This window comes from Bufo bufo, chromosome 2, assembly GCF_905171765.1.
Source record: "Bufo bufo chromosome 2, aBufBuf1.1, whole genome shotgun sequence".
Lineage (NCBI taxonomy): Eukaryota > Metazoa > Chordata > Amphibia > Anura > Bufonidae > Bufo > Bufo bufo.
Window position 1 is genome coordinate 679498388 of NC_053390.1, and position 23817 is coordinate 679522204.

The window sequence follows — 23817 nt, forward strand, 5'->3', positions numbered from 1 at the left end:
TGGTTGTATAATAAATAGACTAATGTACCTTGTCTGGTCTCAGTGAACAGGCAAGGTTGTCAAAGCCAAGTTTGCTGAGATAACCAGCTAAACGATATTGACCTTCCTTTTTGAATAAGTCCTGGTTACTGTCCATGATATCCTGAATGATTTTCATTATCTCCACAACAATCTTTATGTATCTTTCATCTTTAGCTGAAACATATAATAAAAACAAAATAACCAAAACTCCTATAAGAAGACCGGAGACTGCAAAACCTTAAGGGGGAAAAAAAATGAAAAGACAGACATGCAAAAAATTGTACATATACAAACATGACCTATTTGGTGTGTATTATGTGATGCAAATCAGTAATTAAAAATAAAGTTGTGCAGTAAGACAACTATTGATGTGTCATTGTAATGTACACTTACCTTTTTGTATGAAAGTCTTTTATATGCCAATACAGTGCAACAGCATAAGTTTCTAGATGCTTCTATGAACTATGATCACATGACTCTGTGTCATCATGCTTGGGAATGAAGGACAATGTAGAAAAGTCTGTACAACCTGACAAATTAGAATGTATTTATTTGGGGCTGTAGCTTGGCAGCCGAGAGACATGGCCGCTTAATTCTCTGGCGCTTGCACCAATCAACTGAAAATTAGCTTTTATAACCTCAAATTCAGTAAATTGTTTATTATTTATTTCCACAGATAATATCCTATTATGACTAGTGAAAACATAGCCAACAACAACAAGGTAAATTGGAGTTCTACTTTGAAAAGAGCAAGGCAGGGATGGCACGGTCCAGATTTACTCCCCATCCTCTCCCAGCTCCAACTTTACACAACCAGCCTCTCCTTCCTCACACATGCCTCCTTCACTGGTCTGGAAAGAGGCTGACTTTCTGGTACCCTCTGCTTTACCACTGAGAACTCCACGAAGAGAAGAACTTTGCTCCTCTGAGAGCTGCAAAAAAGCACAACTATCACACTCTCCCATGTGGCAGGTGCCATCTTCCCGAGCCATGAGACGTTTGGTGATGCAGAAGCCAAAGCTCCAAGAGCCCTCCTGACAGCACTTCGAAGTAATTGACAGGCAAACCTCATATGCAGTCCACCAGACCAATTTAGCACTTCTGACCTACTAGCGTCTGGCAACCTCTGGCAAGGAGATGTTACTAGCTTCTAGCCACTCAGTACAGAAAGACCTGCAGCTACTCATTTCTCTTATTCATTCTTCTGTGCAAGATCTTACCTCTAGAGTTACCCATTTTGAAAACAATATTGGAGACTTTGCCTCCTCTCACAACAATCATGTGGATAACCACAATGATTTGTTAAATGAGAATGATCATCTGAAAGCCAAAATAAATGAGCTGGAGGATTGTTCTAGAAGGAACAACATTCAATTCCAGGGGATGTTGGACAACATGTGCAATACTCATGATCTTACAATGCTTTCACTGGGAATGTGAACTTTTCCCTAATGTTTTCCAGGGTTAGTATCTATCAATGTGAAGGGCCTACACAGCCTTCCAAAACGGACTCTTAGTGGAAAGAGGCCTGAAGCTTTAATGAGGACATTCTGTGCACTCAAGAAACACATCAGATTACTAATATTCATGTAGACCAACTTAATTCTTTCAGATTCCAGCTCAAAGATTGCCTTCTCCATACTACAAAAAAACCTTATGCGTGTCAAAGCTAGACAAAGCTGGGAAATTGTTAACACAACCCTTAAAATCCCAACAAGTGAAAACCAGAATCCCATACCCTGTCAATACCCTAGATTTGACTAAAATCATACATCCACATAAAATTGAAAATAAATTAATGGAATAATAATATGAGGAAAAACATAAATTATCATTATATGCGGATGATGTAATCCTGACATTATGTCACCCTGAAGAATCCATGGCCTCAGGCAGCCATTGAAATAATTATGGTATTTGGTTATCTATCCACGATAAATTAAATAAAGGGAAATAGGGAAATCTCAGATTATGAGATAAATACAACTGATGAAACAAATCAAAAAGTGTACAGTATCCCCCCCCTCCCCCGTATTAGACATGTGTATTACTTCAACTACCGTATCATCCTTTATTGGTTTCCACTATAAAATAGACTTAATAGTCCTGACTAGTGTCGGGCGCGAATATTCGAATTGCGAATATTATTCACAAATATCGGAACTTCGAGAATTCACGAATATTTTGAATATAGTGATATATATTCGTAATTTCGAATATTCTAGATTTTCTTTCATCAGTAACCTCCCTTCTTGCTTGTGGGCCAATGAGAAGACTGCAATGTCTTTGTCTGCGCTTAGCAACATCCCTAGCAACCAATAGGAAAGTTGCCTACCCCTTACTATATAAGAACATCCCCAGCAGCCATTTTCTACAGTTTTTTAAAGTTCTGAGAGAGAGACAGACAGCAGTGTCATTGTTGTGCTCTGTGCTTTCCACACTACATTAGATAGATAGTTAGATAGCTTATATATACAGTATAATACAGCTTGAGAAAGGCTCTATTGTGGAGCCGAAATGTCGCTTCTTTTTGCCACATGGGTGAATAAAATTTCGTTGTTTTTGGAGTGCTGTCCGACTTTCATTTTTTACATTATAATACAGATAGTTAGTGGGAGATAGTCAGTGTAGGTTATATCCTGATATAGTGTAGCTGTTGCAGTGCAGGGTGTTAGGTAGTGTAATAGGTTCTGCTGTCCATACATACATACAGACCTGCTAAAATGTGAAGTTTCACGTATTGCGCCAAAATATTTGCATCATTAGTGCCGATTAGAGCAATCACGAATATATTGGAGCACTCTAACTGCATATAAAGCCATTTTTAATGTTCTGCTGTGCCAACCATTTTATCCAGTCTCAGGAAACTTCTAGCATCTTGGAAAATGTAGCAAAAGTGACCCACGCCTGTATTTCGTACGCATTACGCGAACATTATTTTGCCGATTTTTCGCAATCAAGAAAATAATCTCGAATTTGCGAATATTTGATGAATATTCGCCCAAATATTCGTGAAATATCGCAAATTCGAATATATTCCCTGCCGCTCAGGACTAGTCCTGACCAAATACACCAAACATGAAATTTCCTGGGTGAGTCCGATAGCAACATACCAGATGTTCAACCTTCCAAAAATCCTATATATCTATAGCAGGGGTAGGCAACCTCTGGCACTCCAGCTGTTGTGAAACTACAACTCCCAGCATAGCAAAAACAGGACTCACCCAAGCAAAGTGTGTACACCAGGATGGCACTACCCCGATGCGCGTTTTGGGGGTAACGCCATCACGAGTAACGCCATCACCGTTTTTGCTATTGTCTTCCTGGAGTTTTGGCTAAGATTCTTGCAGGATTGTTCCGCATATACTATTAGTTTGCCAATATCCTTACATGTACTGTACTGTTGATGACTCTCGCAACCATTGACTCACCCCATTTTTATCTTCTACTCCTATAGTATATTACTTTTAACATCAATTTATATATATGGAACATTGATCTCTATTTATTTCTCAATATAATATATATTTTTGTGGTGTGTGTACGGCCGGGATGGTGTCTGTTCTGCCACTTCCCCCTTTTTAATGGTATACATTGTTATACATTATGTTTCAATAAAATATTTTAAAAAAAATTATATGGGTACTATGTGAGCTCCATTTTCCTGTCTCAGTTGTTTTGTATACCCGGGAGCTTGTACCAGGTTATTTAATTAGCTGGACCCTTTATTAGCCAGAATATTTATTGATACGCCAAGTATTGGCAATAGGGATATCTATGGTCGTTTTTTGACTTATCCACTTTATATTTGGTCTAGGTTTCTGCAGTTTTTAGCAAAACATATAAGTGCTCTACACATTACGAATCTGTGGTGAAAAGTATACTGCACTGGTACTTAACTCCAGATTGTCTTAGCCACATATATCCAGGTATGTCTCACTTTCCCTGGAGAAAATGCGGAGGCAGGGGGGCACTATTACACATTTTGTGGTCTTGGGAACTCTCACATAATATATGGCAGGCTGCATTTCATCTTTCATCTTCCACCATCAATCTTCAATTTAACCCTTCACTTCATTAGCCTTATTAGGCTACTTTCACATTGCCGTTTTGGTTTACGTTTGTGAGATCCGTTCAGGGCTCTCACAAGCGGTCCAAAACGGATCAGTTTTGCCCTAATGCATTCTGAATTGATAAGGATCCGCTCAGAATGCATCAGTTTGGCTACGATCAGTCTCCATTCCGCTCTGGAGTCGGACACCATAACCCTGCTTGCAGAGTTTTGATGTCCGTCTGACGAAACTGAGCCAAACGGATCCGTCCTGGCACACAATGTAAGTCAATGGGGACGGATCCGTTTTCACTGACACAATATGGCACAATAGAAAACTGATCCGTCTCCCATTGACTTTCAATGGTGTTCAAGACAGATCAGTCTTGGCTATGTTAAAGATAATACAAACGGATCCATTCTGAACGGATGCATGTGGTTGTATTATCGGTGCGGATCCGTCTGTGCAGATCCATGACGGATCCGCACCAAACGGCAGTGTGAAAGTAGCCTTATTTGTGGGTATACAGGATATCCTGCCCTGCCATGGAATTGTTACAGCACAATAGCAACAGAGCTCATGATTGCAGGATTTTGAAAAAGCGTTAAAGGGGTTGTCTCACTTCAGCAAATTGCATTTATCAGGTAAACAAAGTTAGTACAAGGCACTTACTAATGTATTGTGATTGTCCATATTGCCTCCTTCTCTGGCTTGATTCATTTTTCCATCACATTATACAGTCGTGGGCAAAAGTTTTGAGAATGACACAAATATTAGTTTTCACAAAGTTTGCTGCTAAACTGCTTTTAGATCTTTGTTTCAGTTGTTTCTGTGATGTAGTGAAATATAATTACACGCACTTCATACGTTTCAAAGGCTTTTATCGACAATTACATGACATTTATGCAAAGAGTCAGTATTTGCAGTGTTGGCCCTTCTTTTTCAGGACCTCTGCAATTCGACTGGGCATGCTCTCAATCAACTTCTGGGCCAATTCCTGACTGATAGCAACCCATTCGTTCATAATCACTTCTTGGAGTTTGTCAGAATTAGTGGGTTTTTGTTTGTCCAGCCGCCTCTTGAGGATTGACCACAAGTTCTCAATGGGATTAAGATCTGGGGAGTTTCCAGGCCATGGACCCAAAATGTCAATGTTTTGGTCCCCGAGCCACTTAGGCTGGTTTCACACTTGCGTTGTCCGGATCCGGCGTGTACTCCATTTGCTGGAATTACACGCCGGATCCGGAAAAACGCAAGTGAACTGAAAGCATTTGAAGACGGATCCGTCTTCAAAATGCGTTCAGTGTTACTATGGCAGCCAGGACGCTATTAAAGTCCTGGTTGCCATAGTAGTAGTGGGGAGCGGGGGAGCAGTATACTTACAGTCCGTGCGGCTCCCAGGGCGCTCCAGAATGACGTCAGGGCGCCCCATGCGCATGGATGACGTGATCCATGCGACACGTCATCCATGAGCGTGGGGCGCCCTGACGTCACTCTGAAGCGCCCCGGGAGCCGCACGGACGGTAAGTATACTTCTCCCCCGCTCCCCACTACACTTTACCATGGCTGCCAGGACTTTAGCGTCTTGGCAGCCATGGTAACCATTCAGAAAAAGCTAAACGTCGGATCCGGTAATGCGCCGAAACGACGTTTAGCTTAAGGCCTGATCCGGATTAATGCCTTTCAATGGGCATTAATTCCGGATCCGGCCTTGCGGCAAGTGTTCAGGATTTTTGGCCGGAGCAAAAAGCGCAGCATGCTGCGTTATTTTCTCCGGCCAAAAAACGTTTCGGTCCGGAACTGGAGACATCCTGATGCATCCTGAACGGATTTCTCTCCATTCAGAATGCATTAGGATAAAACTGATCAGGATTCTTCCGGCATAGAGCCCCGACGACGGAACTCTATGCCGGAAGAAAAGAACGCAAGTGTGAAAGAGCCCTTAGTTATCACTTTTGCCTTATGGCACGGTGCTCCATCGTGCTGGAAAATGCATTGTTCTTCACCAAACTGTTGTTGGATTGTTGGAAGAAGTTGTTGTTGGAGGGTGTTTTGGTGCCATTCTTTATTCATGGCTGTGTTTTTGGGCAAAATTGTGAGTGAGCCCACTGTCACCACCAAGTCACTGCATTCTTCAGCCATGCACTAGCCACTCCCTTGGATGAGAAGCAACCCCACACATGAATGGTCTCAGGATGCTTTACTGTTGGCATGACACAGGACTGATGGTAGCGCTCACCTTTTCTTCTCTTGACAAGCCTTTTTCCAGATGCCCCAAACAATCGGAAAGAGGCTTCATCGGAGAATATGACTTTGCCCCAGTCCTCAGCAGTCCATTCACCAAACTTTCTGCAGAAGATCAATCTGTCCCTGATGTTTTTTTTGGAGAGAAGTGGCTTCTTTGCTGCCCTTCTTGACACCAGGCCATCTTCCAAAAGTCTTCGCCTCACTGTGCGTGCAGATGCGCTCACACCTGCCTGCTGCCATTCCTGAGCAAGCTCTGCACTGGTGGCACTCCGATCCCGCAGCTGAATCCTCTTTAGGAGACGATCCTGGCGCTTGCTGGACTTTCTAGGACGCCCTGAAGCCTTCTTAACAAGAATTGAACCTCTTTCCTTGAAATTCTTGATGATCCTATAAATTGTTGATTGAGGTGCAATCTTAGTAGCCACAATATCCTTGCCTGTGAAGCCATTTTTATGCAACGCAATGATGGCTGCACGCGTTTCTTTGCAGGTCACCATGGTTAACAATGGAAGAACAATGATTTCAAGCATCACCCTCCTTTTAACATGTCAAGTCTGCCATTTTAACCCAATCAGCCTGACATAATGATTTCCGGCCTTGTGCTCGTCAACATTCTCACCTGAGTTAACAAGACGATTACTGAAATGATCTCAGCAGGTCCTTTAATGACAGCAATGAAATGCAGTGGAAAGTTTTTTGGGGGATTAAGTTAATTTTCATGGCAAAGAAGGACTATGCAATTCATCTGATCACTCTTCATAACATTCTGGAGTATATGCAAATTGCTATTATAAAAACTTAAGCAGCAACTTTTCCAATTTCCAATATTTATGTAATTCTCAAAACTTTTGGCCATGACTGTACACTGCCCATATCCAGGGGTTACGACCATCCTGCAATCCAGCAGTGGTGGCCGTGCTTGCACACTACAAGAAAAGGCACTGGCTTCTCTGGTGGCTGGGACTGTGGGAGTTTGCATAGGCCAGCACTTTTTCTCATGGTGTGCAAGCACGACAACTGCTGGTGGATTGCAGGGTGGTTGTAAACACTGGATATGAGCAGTGTATAATGCAATGAAAAAATGAATCAAGCCAGCAAAGGAGGTAATATGTACAATCACAATATAGAAAATCCTATACCCGGGGTCAGCAACCTACGGCACTCCAGCTGTTGTGAAACTGCAACTCCCAGCATGCTCTATTCACCAAGCAAGTGTACATGCTGGGAGTCATAGTTTCACCACATCTGGAGAGCCCAAAGGTTGCTGATCCCTGTCCTATACTATGATCCATATACCTGTTAACAATCAGCAAGGAGTGATCAAGTATTTCAAACATGCTCAAGATTCTTATAACTTCATGACTGTATTTGGGATATGGGACTGTTACTGTACCTTTACACCCCTTATAGCTATACCCTGCTTTTTGGGCCTAAGATTTAGTACCCAGCAAAGACATTCCTAGTTTGCATCTTGCAAGTGATATAGAGTCCATCCTAAATTAGTGGTCAAGTACAGGATACTCATTACATAAATTCCTTTCACCAATGCTTGTGGCTTTGGAACAGAGTTAATCAAATAAATTATGTTCCCTTTGACCAGATAGTTATTCATGTACTTTTTGCTTGTACAAATATCAATTCTGAAGGGTAAAAACATGCAGTTTGTATCAACCCTAAAAATGTCATGATTTGAATACTACTTAGGGCGGGTTCACATCAACGTTATGGATTCCGTTTTTGTTTTCCGTTATAACATGGGTATAACGGAAAATAACGGAATCCATAAGACGGAAGTCAAAACGGAAGCCTTTAAGAGGCATTCAGTTTTGATCCGTCATAATAGAAGTCTATGGGGTTATGATTCCCATAGACTTCTATTATGACAGAAAGCAAAACGTAATGCGTTTTGCATTCCGTCATAATACAAGTCCATGGGCAGCATAATGGATCCGTCCGTTCTGTTGCCCACAGACTTGTATTATGAGGGATCAAAACGTAATGCCTCTTAAAGGCTTCCATTTTGACTTTTGTCTTATGGATTCCATTATTAACTAGCCTACTGTATAAGCAGTGCATTTTGCTCAAAACCCATTAGCTGATGTCATGTTGCAGGCAGGGTAAGTATTTTTAAGTGAGCAGAACAACCATGTTAAAGTTTTTGAACAAGATAATGTAACAGCTTATACACAGTCTAGTCACATTATTCTGACCACCAACTAGTATCCAGAGTTACCACCATGTGCAGCACGGATAGCAGCTAGATGGGCTGGGAGTGACTCAATAAGGTCCTGGTAGGTTGCCACAGGTATCTGGAGCCATGCTGACTGCAGTGCATCCCACAGCTGCTGGAAGGTGCGTGGGGGAGGATCCATAGAGCGAAAACAATGATCAAGGTGGTCCCACAAATGATCAATTGGATTCAAGTCTGGGGAATTAGGGTGCCATAGTAGTACTTGATAGTCCTGGCCATGTTTTTCAAACCAATGTCAGACATTTCTAGCCATGTGGCATGTCTTGTAGGACGATACCTTCCAACCCAGGGAAGACAATCAGCGTGTATGGATGTATATGATCTGTGTTCTGCCCAGCAGGGTTAGAAAATGATTCTATTTCATTCTGCCAGGGTTTTGGTATTTCTCAAGTGTTTAATGTGGTTATAGCACCATATAAGCTATGTTAAGTTGTATTTGTCAAGGACGTTCCTGCGACAAGTGGCAGGAGATCAGTGAGACTGGCTACACGTGGTTCAATCTGACATGTTTTCCGTTTGGATCAAATGACGTCTGTGTTGTTTCTGGTGCTTGCCACACCTTCTTTCCCCAGGTCTGGCTATTAGGGTCATTTAACCTTCTCTATTTATAGTTGCTTCTCCCACAATGCTGTGCGGTTTATAGCTTCTGTTTGGGCCTTTGGATAGATTGGTGGTTGGATCTCAGCTGAGTTCCTGGTGCTTCCATTGCTCATTTGAAGTTAAGTCTTTCCTTTCCCTTTTGTATTTTGTTTGGGTTCCGTGTGTTGCATTTCCCTATTGTTTGTATTAGGCCTGAAGGAGACTCCTGTTCGTCCTTCCTTTTGGAGGAACAGGTAGTCTCGTCCCTGCCATTAGTTCCAGGGTCCTATAGGGCTAGATAGGACTCTAGGTATTCCTGTGTATGAACTCACCTACCTTTGGGGTCTGTTCATACTGGTAGTCAGTCAGCATTTTGGTTAGGGTTTTCACTAAGAGGTGTCCATTTTCCTTCCCTAGTTCTCAGTCCTGATTCCCTGTCCACCCCCTTCCCTCCTATGCTCGGTGTGGTGTTTCCCTCCCATACAGAAGCGTGACAGTATTACACTTTGTTTTTTCTGATACAAAGATTCCTGCATTGTGGGTGGTGCAAAGCATTGTGGGAGTGAAAAGAATCCTGGGAAAGAGAAGTCTCCAGTCACAAGAACACATCAGCAGAGCGGTCATTCTGCATATCTCCTTCTCAAACTCCACCATCCTTGTAAAATCATATCTGGTGAGAGATCTACCTATGTTTCAGGGATATTATGTCATGCAGAGCTGTTATATACCCACCAGGACATATGTTTCTATGTTTCAGTCAGTTGTAATTGTTACTCTGGGAGTTGTTACTACTGTTAGTTAGACATGTAGTCCTATGTTAGGCAGCCATTTTACCATATGCTTCAGTGTTATGCAAATGCTACAGCACATGCTATTCTATACGTTATACTTATACATGTTATTTGTATTTTACCACACACTTGTACAATCTCTCACTCACACGCATTGCGAGAGTACAACCTGTTGACCAATAAACAAATTAGACTACAAAGAACAGTCCTCTTATTTGGAAGACAGGAATGGTTTATTCTGAATGTCAGACTGCACACTGTGTTAACGTGTAGGAAGACAGAACAGTCTGCAAGGATGAATTTATACCCAAAACAGCTGAGAGTGCCTTCCACATGGATGAGTTGGCCCAGAGAATGCCATGAAAAACATTCCCCAGACCATAACACTGCCACCACCTGCTTGTGTTCTTTCAGAAATAGCTGCATGCTGGATGTTTATTTTCTGCTGTTACTTGCCTGGCACACCAACTTCCATCTGTTTAGAAGAAGCAGAAAATCGGACTCATCGAAGAAGGCAACCTATCAGAGGAGGTTCAATTCCAAAACTGCCATTAAAAAAATTGCAGCCTTTTCTGCCAAAGCAGTAAAGTTATCAGAGATGTAGTGGCATGCTGTACATCTGCTTCAGAGCCTCATATGCAGTAGGGTTGGCAGAACTGTTGTTTTGGACACACATCTGGTAGGTGGTCCATCCTCACACACCTTCATAGCCGACATTCACCTCTCACATCAATGGCATGTGGTGCTCCACAGTTTTCATGATGCGTATTCACAATGGTGCCATTTGCCACTCATGGTACACTTTTACCACAGCAGCACGCAAACTGTTCACAAACTGCACAGATTCAGAAATACTGCCACCCTTGTCCCGAAAGCCAATTATCATCTCTGTTTGCAACTTTCAAATCGCCCCTTTTACCCATGACAGCAGCAAGGGATATGTGTGCAGACAGCCTATTACACACCTTATATACCCACCAGGACTGCTCACGACACATGACTTCCATCGTGAGCTACATGCTGCCAATGTCGAAAGTAGGAAGTGGTCATAATAATGTGACTCGACCATATATTTCTACAGTTGCAAGAAAAAGTATGTGAACCCTTTGGAATGATATGGATTTCTGCACAAATTGGTCATAAAATGTGATCTGATCTTCACAACAATAGACAATCACAGTCTGCTTAAACTAATAACACACAAATAATTAAATGTTACCATGTTTTTATTGAACACACCATGTAAACATTCACAGTGCAGGTGGAAAAAGTATGTGAACCCTTGGATTTAATAACTGGTTGAACCTCCTTTAGTAGCAATAACTTCAACCAAACGTTTCCTGTAGTTGCATTTCAGATGTGCACAATGGTCAGGAGTAATTATTGACCATTCCTCTTTACAGAAGTGTTTCAGTTCAGCAATATTCTTGGGATGTCTGGTGTGAGTCGCTTTCTTGAGGTCATGCCACAGCATCTCAATCGGGTTGAGGTCAGGACTCTGACTGGGCCACTCCAGAAGGCGTATTTTCTCCTGTTTAAGCCATTGTGTTGTTGATTTACTTCTATGCTTTGGGTCGTTGTCCTGTTGCAACACCCATCTTCTGTTGAGCTTCAGCTGGTGGACAGATGGCTTTAAGTTCTCCTACAAAATGTCTTGATAAACTTGGGAATTCATTTTTCCTTCGATGATAGCAATCCGTCCAGGCCCTGACGCAGCAAAGCAGCCCCAAACCATGATGCCCCCACCACCATACTTCACAGTTGGGATGAGGTTTTGATGTTGGTGTGCTGTGCCTCTTTTTCTCCACAAAGTGTTGTGTGTTTCTTCCAAATAACTCAACTTTGGTTTCATCTGTCCACAGAATATTTTGCCAGTACTGCTGTGGAACATCCAGGTGCTCTTGTGCAAACTGTAAACGTGCAGCAATGCTTTTTTTGGACAGCAGTGGCTTCCTCTGTGGTATCCTCCCATGAAATCCATTCTTGTTTAGTGTTTTACATATCGGAGATTCGCTAACAGGGATGTTAGCATATGCCAGAGACTTTTGTAAGTCTTTAGCTGACACTCTAGGATTATTCTTCACCTCATTGAGCAGTCTGCGCTGTGCTTTTGCAGTCCTCTTTACAAGACGGCCACTCCTAGGGAGAGTAGCAGCAGTGCTGAACTTTCTCCATTTATAGACAATTTGTCTTACCATGGCCTGATGAACAGCAAGGCTTTTGGAGATACTTTTATAACCCTTTCCAGCTTTATGCAAGTCAACAATTCTTAATCGTAGGTCTTCTGAGAGCTCTTTTGTGCGAGACATCATTCACATCAGGCAATGCTTCTTGTGAAAAGCAAACCCAGAACTGGAGTATGTTTTTTTATAGGGCAGGGCAGCTGTAACCAACACCTCTAATCTCATCTCATTGATCGGACTCCAGTTGGCTGACACCTCACTCCAATTTGCTCTTGGAGATTTCATTAGTCTAGGGGTTCACATACTTTTTCCACCTGCACTGTGAATGTTTACATGGTGTGTTCAATAAAAACATGGTAACATTTAATTCTTTGTGTGTTATTAGTTTAAGCAGACTGTAATTGTCTATTGTTGTGACTTAGATGAAGATCAGACCACATTTTATGACCAATTTGTGCATAAATCCATATCATTCCATAGGGTTCACATACTTTTTCTTGCAACTGTATATTCTATGAGATCCTTTTCCCACAAAATAGGAGAGGTGTATTTAAGAAGTTACTGTACATTTTGCAAATATTTCTTCCAATGTCATAAAGCATTAAACACAGCAAACACAAAGATTTGAATACAGATAAGAGAGGTTCTCTAAAATTAAATTTGTCTGCTTTGCCGAAAAACAAAAGAATTTGCTTTGTGACTAATTACTTAGTAATGAAGTGCATTTCTTTGTAAATAGCAGGTGCAATGACAGGGAACGGCAATTCCGCCACCTCCCCCCCCATCATTGAACCCCTCAGATGCTGAATTCATCACTGATCGCATCATCTGAGATCTTTATTAAGGCATTTTAATGTTTGCAATAAAAACAATTTTTTACTTACCTCATCCATTTGATCGCGAAGAGGCCACTGTGCCATCTTGCTTGAAGATCCAGCGCGAAATCTCAGGCGATGCATGATGATGTCATCACCTTGGCCTGCGTGGTGACCGCATACGTCACCGCGCACAAGATTTTGCATGGGATCTTTTAGCTAGATGGCCACGGCTGCCTCTTCGCACTCAAATGGATGAGGTAAGTATGATTTCTTTTATTTTTACCGCCATTTCAGGGAAAAATTGATTCATTACTACAAAGCACAAGGAACTAGCTCAACACTAGATTTAAAAAATGACTTGCAATCACATACTATCTGTAATTTTAAACATAAGTTTATACACCATATAACAGCTTCACTTCAAGATGCCTTCATCTTACCATTTAATGCATTGCCCAAAAAATATCAGATTTTTTTAAAGTAAGATTTTAAACTAGCATTCCCAAATTCATGTTTTTATGACATATCAATAAGACATATAAAACAGAAATCATTGGGTGTTAGACCGCCACACCAAACCTTAGAACTGGCAGGTTGCTCTGTATTCAGAAAGATGGGAATTACAAGAAATGGCTGATAACTAGAATTAGTTTATGAATCCAGTTTTAGAACTTCAATAATTTATGCTAGAATAGTATCCCTTGCAAGGTAAAATGAAGAATAAAATACTGTATTATGTTGTTTTTAATGGCTAGAGTAAAAATACCTACATTTCATTTTGCACTCTTCGGTCCATTTATCAAAGCAGATTGCTAATGCTTTTAACTGTGCTTGGTATCTCACATTTGGTGTTCGGAAAGATTTGATTACGTTTTCAAAGTTTTGCAATCCAGAGAAGAAATCTGCCATCATTTCTTTTTCCAAAGATGCAACCTTATTCTTCCATTTTTCCTGCTCCTTTTTCTCTTCTTCAGCTTTGCTCTTCTTTTGATTTTCTTCTATTATTTGATCTTTTTTTTTCTTCTGTAAAGGAAGTAATATTTAAATAAATTTGACAGATGCCTGGTAAAAACTATTCCATGGAGAAAAATTTTAATATAGTTTTTTTTCTGGTTTTAAGTTAATAATAGCTAAATAATTGAAAATGTGTCCAACCCACTTTTTTTTTTTTTGTTTCAATTTCTTGCCATTCTTAAGATATATAAGTTACTAATTTGCTGTCAGTGGATGTAAACATCTGTTTTTACATTGTTAGGGTAGGTTCACACAGTTTTTTGTAGGGGATTTTGAGGAAGATTTTCCTGCTGTTGTATTAGCCACAGCCAGAAGTAGATTCGAAAGGAAACTGAAATATAAAGAAAGGATTTGTACTTATCTTTTTTGCTGGATCGACTTTTGGATTTGGTTGAAAAATCTGCGTCAAAACCTATTCCACGAAAAACTCCATGTAAACCTACTTTTTTAAGGCATCAAACCCATACATACATAATTCTGTTGTCAGCTCTGTAAGCGAAATCAGCAGCTGCACATATCTCTCAATATAAGATACTAATTTGCTGTCAGTGAATGAGAGAGGCCGGACTAGGACGAGAAGTAGGGGGAGGCCGACATGAGAGGTTTTCGTAGGAAGGGCCAGGGCAGGAATGTGTTAATAGCTGTGGTGAGGGTGTGGCTAAGGAAATAGAGGGGGTGGGTTTTAGGTTTTAAAAGGAGGTGGCCGGAGGCGACCGGGTGCCATTTTGGAGGAGAAGAACTCCCACCCTCCCACCCTTAAGTTTATAAAAAAAAAAGAGAGGTCTGGGGGTGATGTAGTGAGGCTGACAAGGTAGGCAGTTGGGGGATGGGGGGAGTATGGGCAGGTGTGGTTGTCGCGGCAGTCGTGGCGGTGGGAGATCCTAGAAGCTGGTTGTATATGACGGTATTGGAAATGGGAGGGCCTCAATGGTGGGGCTGGACTCTCATAGTTTGAGGCACTTGGTTGGTTTGGAGAGGCGTCCATCAGTTGGTGTCTCCGAGCTGGTGTGTTACGGCTGGAGGCAAGATGGAATTGCCATGTTGGCTTCTTATGGATGGTAAAATTTTGGGGTTTCTACGATCTTGCTCGTCAGGGGTTAATGGTATTGTTATTTATGTATGTATTTATTTTATTAATAAAGAACGGCTGCTGTGGCCGATTTAATCCAAGCAGAGTGTGTGCGTGCTTATTGGGAAGGTTTTGGGGGGTGGAGAAATGTGAGGGCTATGGGGGAGGCCCTGAGTAATTAACCAATAACCTATTCATGAACATTTGTTTTTATATTCTTATGCCACTTTCTCATGAGCTAATGTTAGTAAACAGGACAATTCATATGGGCATATAATTTCTGTCAGTATTTGAAATCGGCAGCTCGTCCGGGTTTTGTGCGTATTTGCTTTCAAATACGCAGATTATAGTCTGTGAAAGTGCATCAAAAATGAGTAAAGAAGAAAAATGCACCTAATTCCGGATAAAATACTTAAGCAATAATGATGACAATACTGATAGAAAATCATCTGAAATCTGTGCGTACTACAGAGATGGATTACACAAGGATTTCCATATGTTCGTGTGAAAGCAGATTTAGGGTAGGTGCACACTGAGTTTTTTTGTAGGGCTATTTTCCTGCTTTGTTAGCCAAAGCCAGAGGTAAATTTGAAAGGAATCTGAAATATAATGGAAAGAATTACACTTCTCCTTCTTGCTGGACCCAATTCCGGATTTGCAACTCTATGTGAACCTATCCTTTTAAGGCACCAAACTGATACATACATAGTTCTGCTGTCAGCTGAGAAGTATATCCTCTGTAAGCAAAATCAGCTCTGCACATATCATGCTTCAAGGTTGTAACAATGGGAGGAATTTATTGTTACATTCTTTATGCTAAATTTGTGATTTTACACTGCTATCTCCACCTTTTTAAAAGTGGGTACAAAAGTGGGCATGGATTGTTAACATTATGAATAGTTGTTTAGCACATTTATCAATTTACACTTTTTAAAAAGTCACAAAAAAAAAACAAGTTTAAAGATGGGCCAACACTGTCCCCTGGTAGTTAGATTTGGTGCAAATTACAGTAATGCAAAAACATTCAAAAATTCCCATTGTGATAAATGGCTCCCTTCATATTAAGTCCAAGAAATTTAGTTCACAGATCATTCCTTAGAATTTAAGAATTATATCTAGTGTTGGGCGATCATGCTCGGCTGTACACTAATTTTACTCAAGCATCGCAAGGCTCGGCACATCGCGGTGTTCGGCCAAATACCACGTGTGCTCGAGCGTGATGCTACGCAGCCAATAAACGTGCAGGTGAGTACTGCCATTCACTGTAATGCCATAGCCATGTTGTTTACTGACATTACAGTGATTGGCTGGCCGGAACATGTCATCAGGTGCTATATAGCACCCGATGACACGTGTTCGGCTCAGTCTTAGTCAGGGAGAGCTGGAGAGCAGAACGGAGATAGTATAGAGTGCAATAAGAATATTTTAGTTTTTATACTTGTTATAGACCCAAAAGTTTTTTTAAGGACTATTGTAGTGTGTGGCAGCAATATATATTTTTAGCGCAACCTGCGCTAAATAGCTTGCAAATGTTTGGCCGCTGCAGACAGCGACATTATCTGCGCTACATCTCCCATCTAACGTGTGCGCAGCCTAAAAAGATCTGTGACATCCAGTGTACTTGTTCTGTAGACGGTGTCCGCTGCGGACAGTTACATTACGTGCGCTACATCTCCTATATAACGTTAGCGCATCCGAAATATCAGTGACATTCAGAGTAATTTTTTTCGCCGTAGGTGACATCGACATTATATGTGCTACATCTCCTGTGCAACGTGTGCGCAGCCTAAAAATATCTGTGACATCCAAATTACCTTTTCTGTAGACATGTCCGCTGCGGACAGTTACATTACCTGCGCTACATCTCCTGTATAACGCTTGCGTATCCGATATACCAGTGACATTCAATCAAATTTTTTTGCTGCTAGTGGCAGCGACATTACCTGCGCTACATCTCCTGTATAACATTTGCCCATCCTAAATATCATTGATATTAATTCAGCTAATATATTAGCTGCTGGTAACAGCGACATTGCTTGCGCTATACCTCCTGTATAACGTTTGTGCATCGTAAATATCAGTGACATTAATTCAGTGTAATTTTTTATTAGCCGGTGGTGACAGCGACATTACTTGTGCTATACCTCTTGTATAACGTTTGTGCATCCTAAATATCAGTGACATTCATTCAGTGTAATTTTTTATTAGCCAGTGGTGACAGCGACATTACTTGCGCTATACCTCCTGTATAACGTTTGTGCATCCTAAATATCAGTGACATTCATTCAGTGTAATTTTTTATTAGCCGGTGGTGACAGCGACATTACTTGCGCTATACCGCCTGTATAACGTTTGCCCATCCTAAATATCAGTGACATTAATTCAGTGTCATTTTTTATTAGCCGGTGGTGACAGCGACATTACTTACGCTATACCTTACTTACGCTATACCTCCTGTAACGTTTGCCCATACTAAATATCAGTGACATTAATTCAGTGTAATTTTTTACAGTGGTGACAGCGACATTATTTGCGCTATACCTGCTGTATAACGTTTGCCCATCCTAAATATCAGTGACATTAATTTGGTGTAATTTTTTATTAGCCGGTGGTGACAGCGACATTGCGCTATACCTCCTGTATAACGTTTGTGCATCCTAAATATCAGTGACATTCATTCAGTGTAATTTTTAATTAGACGGTGGTGACAGCGACATTACTTGCACTATACCTGCTGTATAATGTTTGCCCATCCTAAATATCAGTGACATTAATTTGGTGTAATTTTTTATTAACCCGCGGTGACATTTACTTGCGCATACACTTACAAAACCTGCGCTACTGTACGTGTGACATACTTGCAAGCATATATACTATTCAATATGCGCAAAGCGAGCAGTAAGGGACGGGGAAGAGGCCGTGGCCCTGGGTGCAGTGAAACTGTGCCTGCTGCAGGAGCACAATAAACACACTCATCAACGATACCTAGTTTCATGTCCCAGTTTTCATGGCGGCGCTCAGACCAGTGCAACCAGATGGTCGGTTGGATTGCAGCAGATAATGATTCCAGTCGGTTAAGCACCACCCTGTCTTCCACAAAGTCCAGTCTCAATAGCCAAGAGTCTGGTCAACAGAATCCTCACCCTGATACTCCTTCCACCCACCATGGAGAGTCTTGGCATCCAAGGAGCTTTTTTCATCGCCATTCCTTGATTTGGGACTCTCGCCAAGCCCGCTTGAAGAGGGACACGAGGAGATCTTGTGCCCTGATTCCCAAACTCTGGAGCATCCACAGTCAGGAGAAGATGACGGTGGGGAACGGCAATTGGTGTTTCACAAGGTATATGATGATGATGACACACAGTTGCCAATAAGTCAACAGTAATTAGTGTCTCAAGAGGTTTATGATGAGGATGAGACACAGTTGTCAATAACTGAGGTTGTTGTTAGGTCAATAAGTCAGGAGGATGACCAGAGTGAGGAAGTGGAAGAGGAGGTGCTGGACAATGAAGTCACTGACCCAACCTGGGAAGGTGGCAAGCCGAGCGAGGACAGCAGTACAGAGGGGGATGGATCCACAGCACCGCAACAGGCTGGAAGAGGCAGTGGGGTGGCAAAAGGGAGAAGGCGGACCACACCAAACAGGCCCTCAACTGTTCCCAGGAGCACCCCCTTGCGGCAATCTCCCTTGCAAAGGGGTAGGTGTTCTGCAGCCTGGCGCTTTTTTGAGGAAAGTGCGGACGATAAAAGAATTGTCTTTGCAACCTGTTCCGTACCAAAATGAGCAGGGGCGTGAACACTAACAACCTCACCACCACCAGCATGATCTGCCACATGGCATCAAAGCACCCTAATAGGTGGGCTGAACGCCTGGGTCCACAACCAGTGTCTGTGTGTCACACCACTGCCTCCTCTTCCCCTGTGTTACGTGCTGGCCAATCCCCTGTCCAAGACGCAGGCCTGGATGATTCCCGCCATGCACCTGGACCTTCACAAGCACCATCAGCTAGCACATCCACTTCTGTGTCCCAGCGCAGCGTACAGATGTCTATATCCCAGGCCTTTGAACGAAAGCGCAAATACCCAGTCACCTGCCCACAGACCATAGCACTAAATGCACACCTTTCCAAATTGCTGGCCCTGAAAATGTTGCCATTTAGGCTTGTGGACACTGAGGCTTTCCGTAGCCTGATGGTGGCGGCTGTCCCGCGGTACTCTGTTCCCAGCCGCCAATATTTTTCACGGTGTGCAGTCCCAGTTTTACACCAGCATGTGTCCCGTAACATCACCCATGCCCTGACCAACGCAGTTATTGGGAAGGTCCACTTAATGACTGACACATGGACAAGTGCTTTTGGCCAGGGACGCTACATTTCCCTGACGGCACACTGGGTGAACGTTGTGGAGGCCGGGAGCAAATTTTACCCTGGTATGGCACAGGTGCTACTGACGCCAAGGATTGCAGGCCCTACTTCCATCAGGGTTTTTCCGCCGCCACGTACATTAGTGGCTACAACCCCCCCTTCTCCTTCGCCTCCTCCTCCACTTTCACCTCTGAATTATCATATAGCAGAACCAGTCAGCCATCCGTCAGTAGCTAGAAGCAGTGTAGCACTGCAGTGGGGAAGCGGCAACAGGCCGTGCTTAAACTGAACTGCTTAGGTGACAAACAGCACACCGCCGCAGAGCTCTGGCAGGGGATAAAAAGACTGAGCTGTGGCTCTCGCTACTCAATCTACAACCAGGCATGGTTGTGTCTGATAATGGCCGTAACTTGGTGGCGGCTTTGGAGCTCGGCAAGCTCAAACACATACTATGCCTAGCCCACGTGTTCAACCTAGTGGTTCAGCGGTTTCTCAAAACCTACCCTAATTTGCCTGAGCTACTGGTGAAGGTGCGCCACGTGTGTGCCCATTTCCGCAAGTCATCGACAGCTTCCGCCGGTCTGGCAATGCTGCAGCAGCTTTTGCAATTGCCAGCTCACCGACTGTTGTGCGACGTGAGCACGTGCTGGAACTTCTCGTTCCACATGTTGGAAAGGCTTTGTGAGCAGCAGAGGGCAGTAGTGGAATACCAGCTGCAACATGGTCATCACCTTTCCAGTCAGCTTCCTCTCTTCACAAGCGACGAATGGGGATTGATGTCTGACCTCTATGAGGTTTTACACAACTTTGGGGAATCAACAAAGATGGTGAGCGGCGATAACGCTATTATCAGCGTAACCATCCCACTTCTGTGTTTACTCAAACGCTCGCTGCTCACAATTAAGGAGGACGCTTTGCATGTGGAAGAGGTGGAAATGGGGGAAGTACACAGGGTAATAGCCAGACCACCCACAATTTGTCTTCTCAGCGCAAATTGGATGATGAGAAGGAGGAGGAGCAGGAGACGGTTGCCTCCGCTACAGAGGGTAGTACCAATGGAAGTTTTATTCCATCTGTTCAGCGTGGATGGGTAGAAGAGGAGGAAGAGCATAAGGAGATTGAGAGTCATCCTCCTGATGAGGACAGCGAAGTCTTGTCTGTTGGGACTCTGGCACACATGGCTGACTTTATGTTATGCTGCCTTTCCCGTGACCCTCGCGTTGTATGCATTTTGGCCAACAACGATTACTGGTTGTTCACCCTTCTCGACCCCCGCTACAAAGAGAACTTCTCATCTCTCATTCCTGTGGTGGAGAGGACGAGCAAAATGGTGCTATACCAGAAGGTCCTTGTGGAAAAATTGCTCCAAAAATTTCCATCTGACAACGCTGGCTGCAGAGTACGTAGTTCCTTGGCCAACCGAGCAGGAGAGATGAGGGGAACAAACAGCAGTTCCAACAGAGGCAGGGCAACAATCTCCAAGGCCTAGGACAGTTTTGTGACACTCCGCCAGCACCCTCAACCTGATGCGCGGCCTAGTGTCACAAGGAGGGAAACATTTTGGAAGATGGTGAAGAAGTATGTAGCAGACCGTGTCAGCGTCCTCAGTGATCCCTCTGTGCCTTACAACTATTGGGTGTCAAGCTGAACACGTGGCACGAACTGGCGCTCGACGCCTTGGAGGTGCTTGCCTGCCCCGCTGCCAGCGTTTTCTCAGAGCGTGTATTTAGGGCTGCTGGGGGCATAATAACTGATAATCGCATCTGCCTGTCAACTGAAAATGCTGACTAATTGACTCTTATAAAAATGAACAAGGCCTGGATTGACCCTGACTTCTCTACTCCACCAGAGGAAAGCGGCTGAACATAAAGGCACTCTAAATGTGGCTTTTATGGTGAATTGAATACACTGTATTACCATGCACCCCTTCCACCACTAAAAAGGGTATATGGTTCAATCCCCCTTTTTTCGTCCTCATCCTCCTCCATCATATCAATATGCTTATTAGGCTGCCCTCTCTCCTAATGTTTTAGAGGGTCAGCTCAGCAGCAGGCCCTCACCTATAATGTTTTAGAGCAGGGATCAGCAACCTCCGGCACTCCAGCTGTTGTGAAACTACAATTCCCAGCATGCTCCATTCATTTCTATGAGAGTTCTGAGAAGAGCAGAGCAAGTATGCATGCTGGGAGTTGTAGTTTCACAACACCTGGAGTGCCGGAGGTTGCCTACCCCTGTTTTAGAGGGTCACCAGCAGACCCTCGCCCACAAAATTTTTTAGATGGTCAGCAGGCCCCTCGCCCATAAAATTTTCTAGATTGTCTGCTCGGCAGCAAGCCTTCACCCAAAAAAAATATTTTGATGGTCAGCTCGGCAGCAGGCCCTCGCCCAAATTTTTTTTTAGATGGTCAGCTCGGCAGCAAGCCCTCGCCCACAAAATTTTTTAGATGCTCAGCTCGGCAGCTGGCCCTCGCCCACCAAATTTTTTAGATGGTCAGCTCAGCAGCAGGCCCTCACCCAAAAAATTTTTTAGATGGTCAGCTCAGCAGCAAGCCCTCCCCCACCAAATGTTTTAGATGGTCAGCTCAGCAGCAAGATCTCGCCCACAAAATTTAGATGGTCAGCTCGGCAGCAATCCCTTGCCCACAAAATTTTTTATATGTTCAGCTCGGCAGCAGACCCTCGCCCACAAAATTTTTTAGATGCTCAGCTCAGCAGCAGGCCCTTGCCCACAAAATTTGTTAGATGGTCAGCTTGGCAGCAAGCCCTCGCCCACAATTTTTTTTAGATGTTCAGCTCAGCACCAGGCCCTTACCCCTAATGCTTTAGAGGGTCACCAGCAGGCAATCAATCATAATTTTTCAAGGGCGTGTATAATGCCCTCCTTTATGTGTAATAAAGGGTGTATTGGAGTGCCGGTTCCTTGTAATTTTTGGCAGCACTTGCACTTTATATAAAAGTAAATATACAGGAAAGAATGTTTCCTAACAATTTTTCCTCTAAAATCGATTTTATCTTCAGTTTTGTACGTATTATTGTCAGTCTGTAAAAATGGCGTACTACTCGGACAACATTGTTCCCAGCAGGGAGCTGGGAGTCCAATATCCGAATCCAGACATCCTCCCCATGCTGTTCTCGAACCATTTCAGTGGTGTTTCCATCAATTTCTGAACTTTTCCTATAAACCAGACACCCTCCCCTCTTCAGAGCAGGGAGTGCCTGGTTTAATGCTCGGGTTCTCCCATTGACTTCCATTGTGCTCGGGTGCTCGGTGGAGCACCCGAGCATCCTAAGGTGTTTTACTCAAGCATCTGAGCACTTTGGTGCTCGACCAACACTAATTATATCCACTTCACAGCAGGACTAGGTACAGGAGAAGGTAAATAGGTATATTCACACACAGCAGATATAATGCAGACATTTCTGTGACTCTCCTATTTATCTGTATGGAGTAAATCTGATGAACGAATTGATTCTACTGGTTTGGAATTTGTACAGAGATACAGAGTGTAAGAGAGCAATTCTATCACATCTATCTAGATGTGAGGCTGGCTTAGCTATTTTACTAGTCTTGTTATGCAAGTCTGTTTAAAAGGCTGAGCAATGACTGTAAGGATATACTGTAGTTGTGAAACACTTTTTAATCCTTTCAAAAAGAAAGCTGAACTGAACATGTTTTTCACATATGGATGTCTCTTTATTTGCCTGAAGTAAATTGCGAAATATTTGGGTTTGCTGAAGGTTTGATGAGCAAATCCATTCTATCATTTGGGAATCCATCCAAGATTTCGCCATAAATTTGGATTCTAGCAAACCAGAGAGCCGCCCAATGTAATATTCAACTGAAAATGTAATATTCAACTGAAAACCTAGAATATCCTAACCAGGATTACACTTCTCTCAATGAGACATGCAAAGTAGCTCTCTTTCTGGGTATTAAAATTTGCACTAATCTGATGCCAGCCAAAGTAGGATATGCAAATTTGCATATATTCTTCCTAGAAACCAAGTAGTGTCGCCTGGCATACAATACACATCATGCATATTTTTTGGGTCTCCCTAATAAAAAGAGGACCCCCAAGGCCAGTCAGCTAAGCAAGGCAATTTCCTATGAGACATTGTGGTTATCTTGTCCTTCTGGAAGTAGAGAAGACTTGCATTTCTTATTGAGAGAAGTGTAATTCTGGGCGGGATATTCTAGTAGTTTTGTATGGAATATCAGTTGTATATTATGTGTACAGAATTTCTCAAAAATTCAATTTGGTCGTTTCGCCGAATTTTCAGAAAGGAGTTGATTCGATCCGAATTTATTTGTGGAGAAATGCGCTAAAAAAACAGCTATTTCCTGGCTGCAGAGAGCCTGTATAGTGGTGTAGAACACTGTACCTTGCAGTAACATGCATAGGGAGTCTGCTGTGGTAGTGAAACAAT

At 42.8% G+C, this 23817-nt stretch overlaps 1 protein-coding gene across 3 annotated transcripts in view; it reads right to left on the reverse strand.

Moving 5' to 3' along the window:
- The window catches only part of DDX60 (DExD/H-box helicase 60), a 460164-nt gene that overhangs the window by 282836 nt on the left and 153511 nt on the right, over positions 1–23817 (reverse strand). For all 3 annotated transcript variants that reach the window (XM_040418645.1, XM_040418646.1, XM_040418644.1), the window contains 2 exons: positions 13713–13965; positions 29–195 (listed from right to left, as the gene is read on the reverse strand). In XM_040418645.1, coding sequence (XP_040274579.1) covers positions 29–195; positions 13713–13965 — 420 coding nt within the window. The remainder of the gene's footprint in view (positions 1–28; positions 196–13712; positions 13966–23817) is intronic.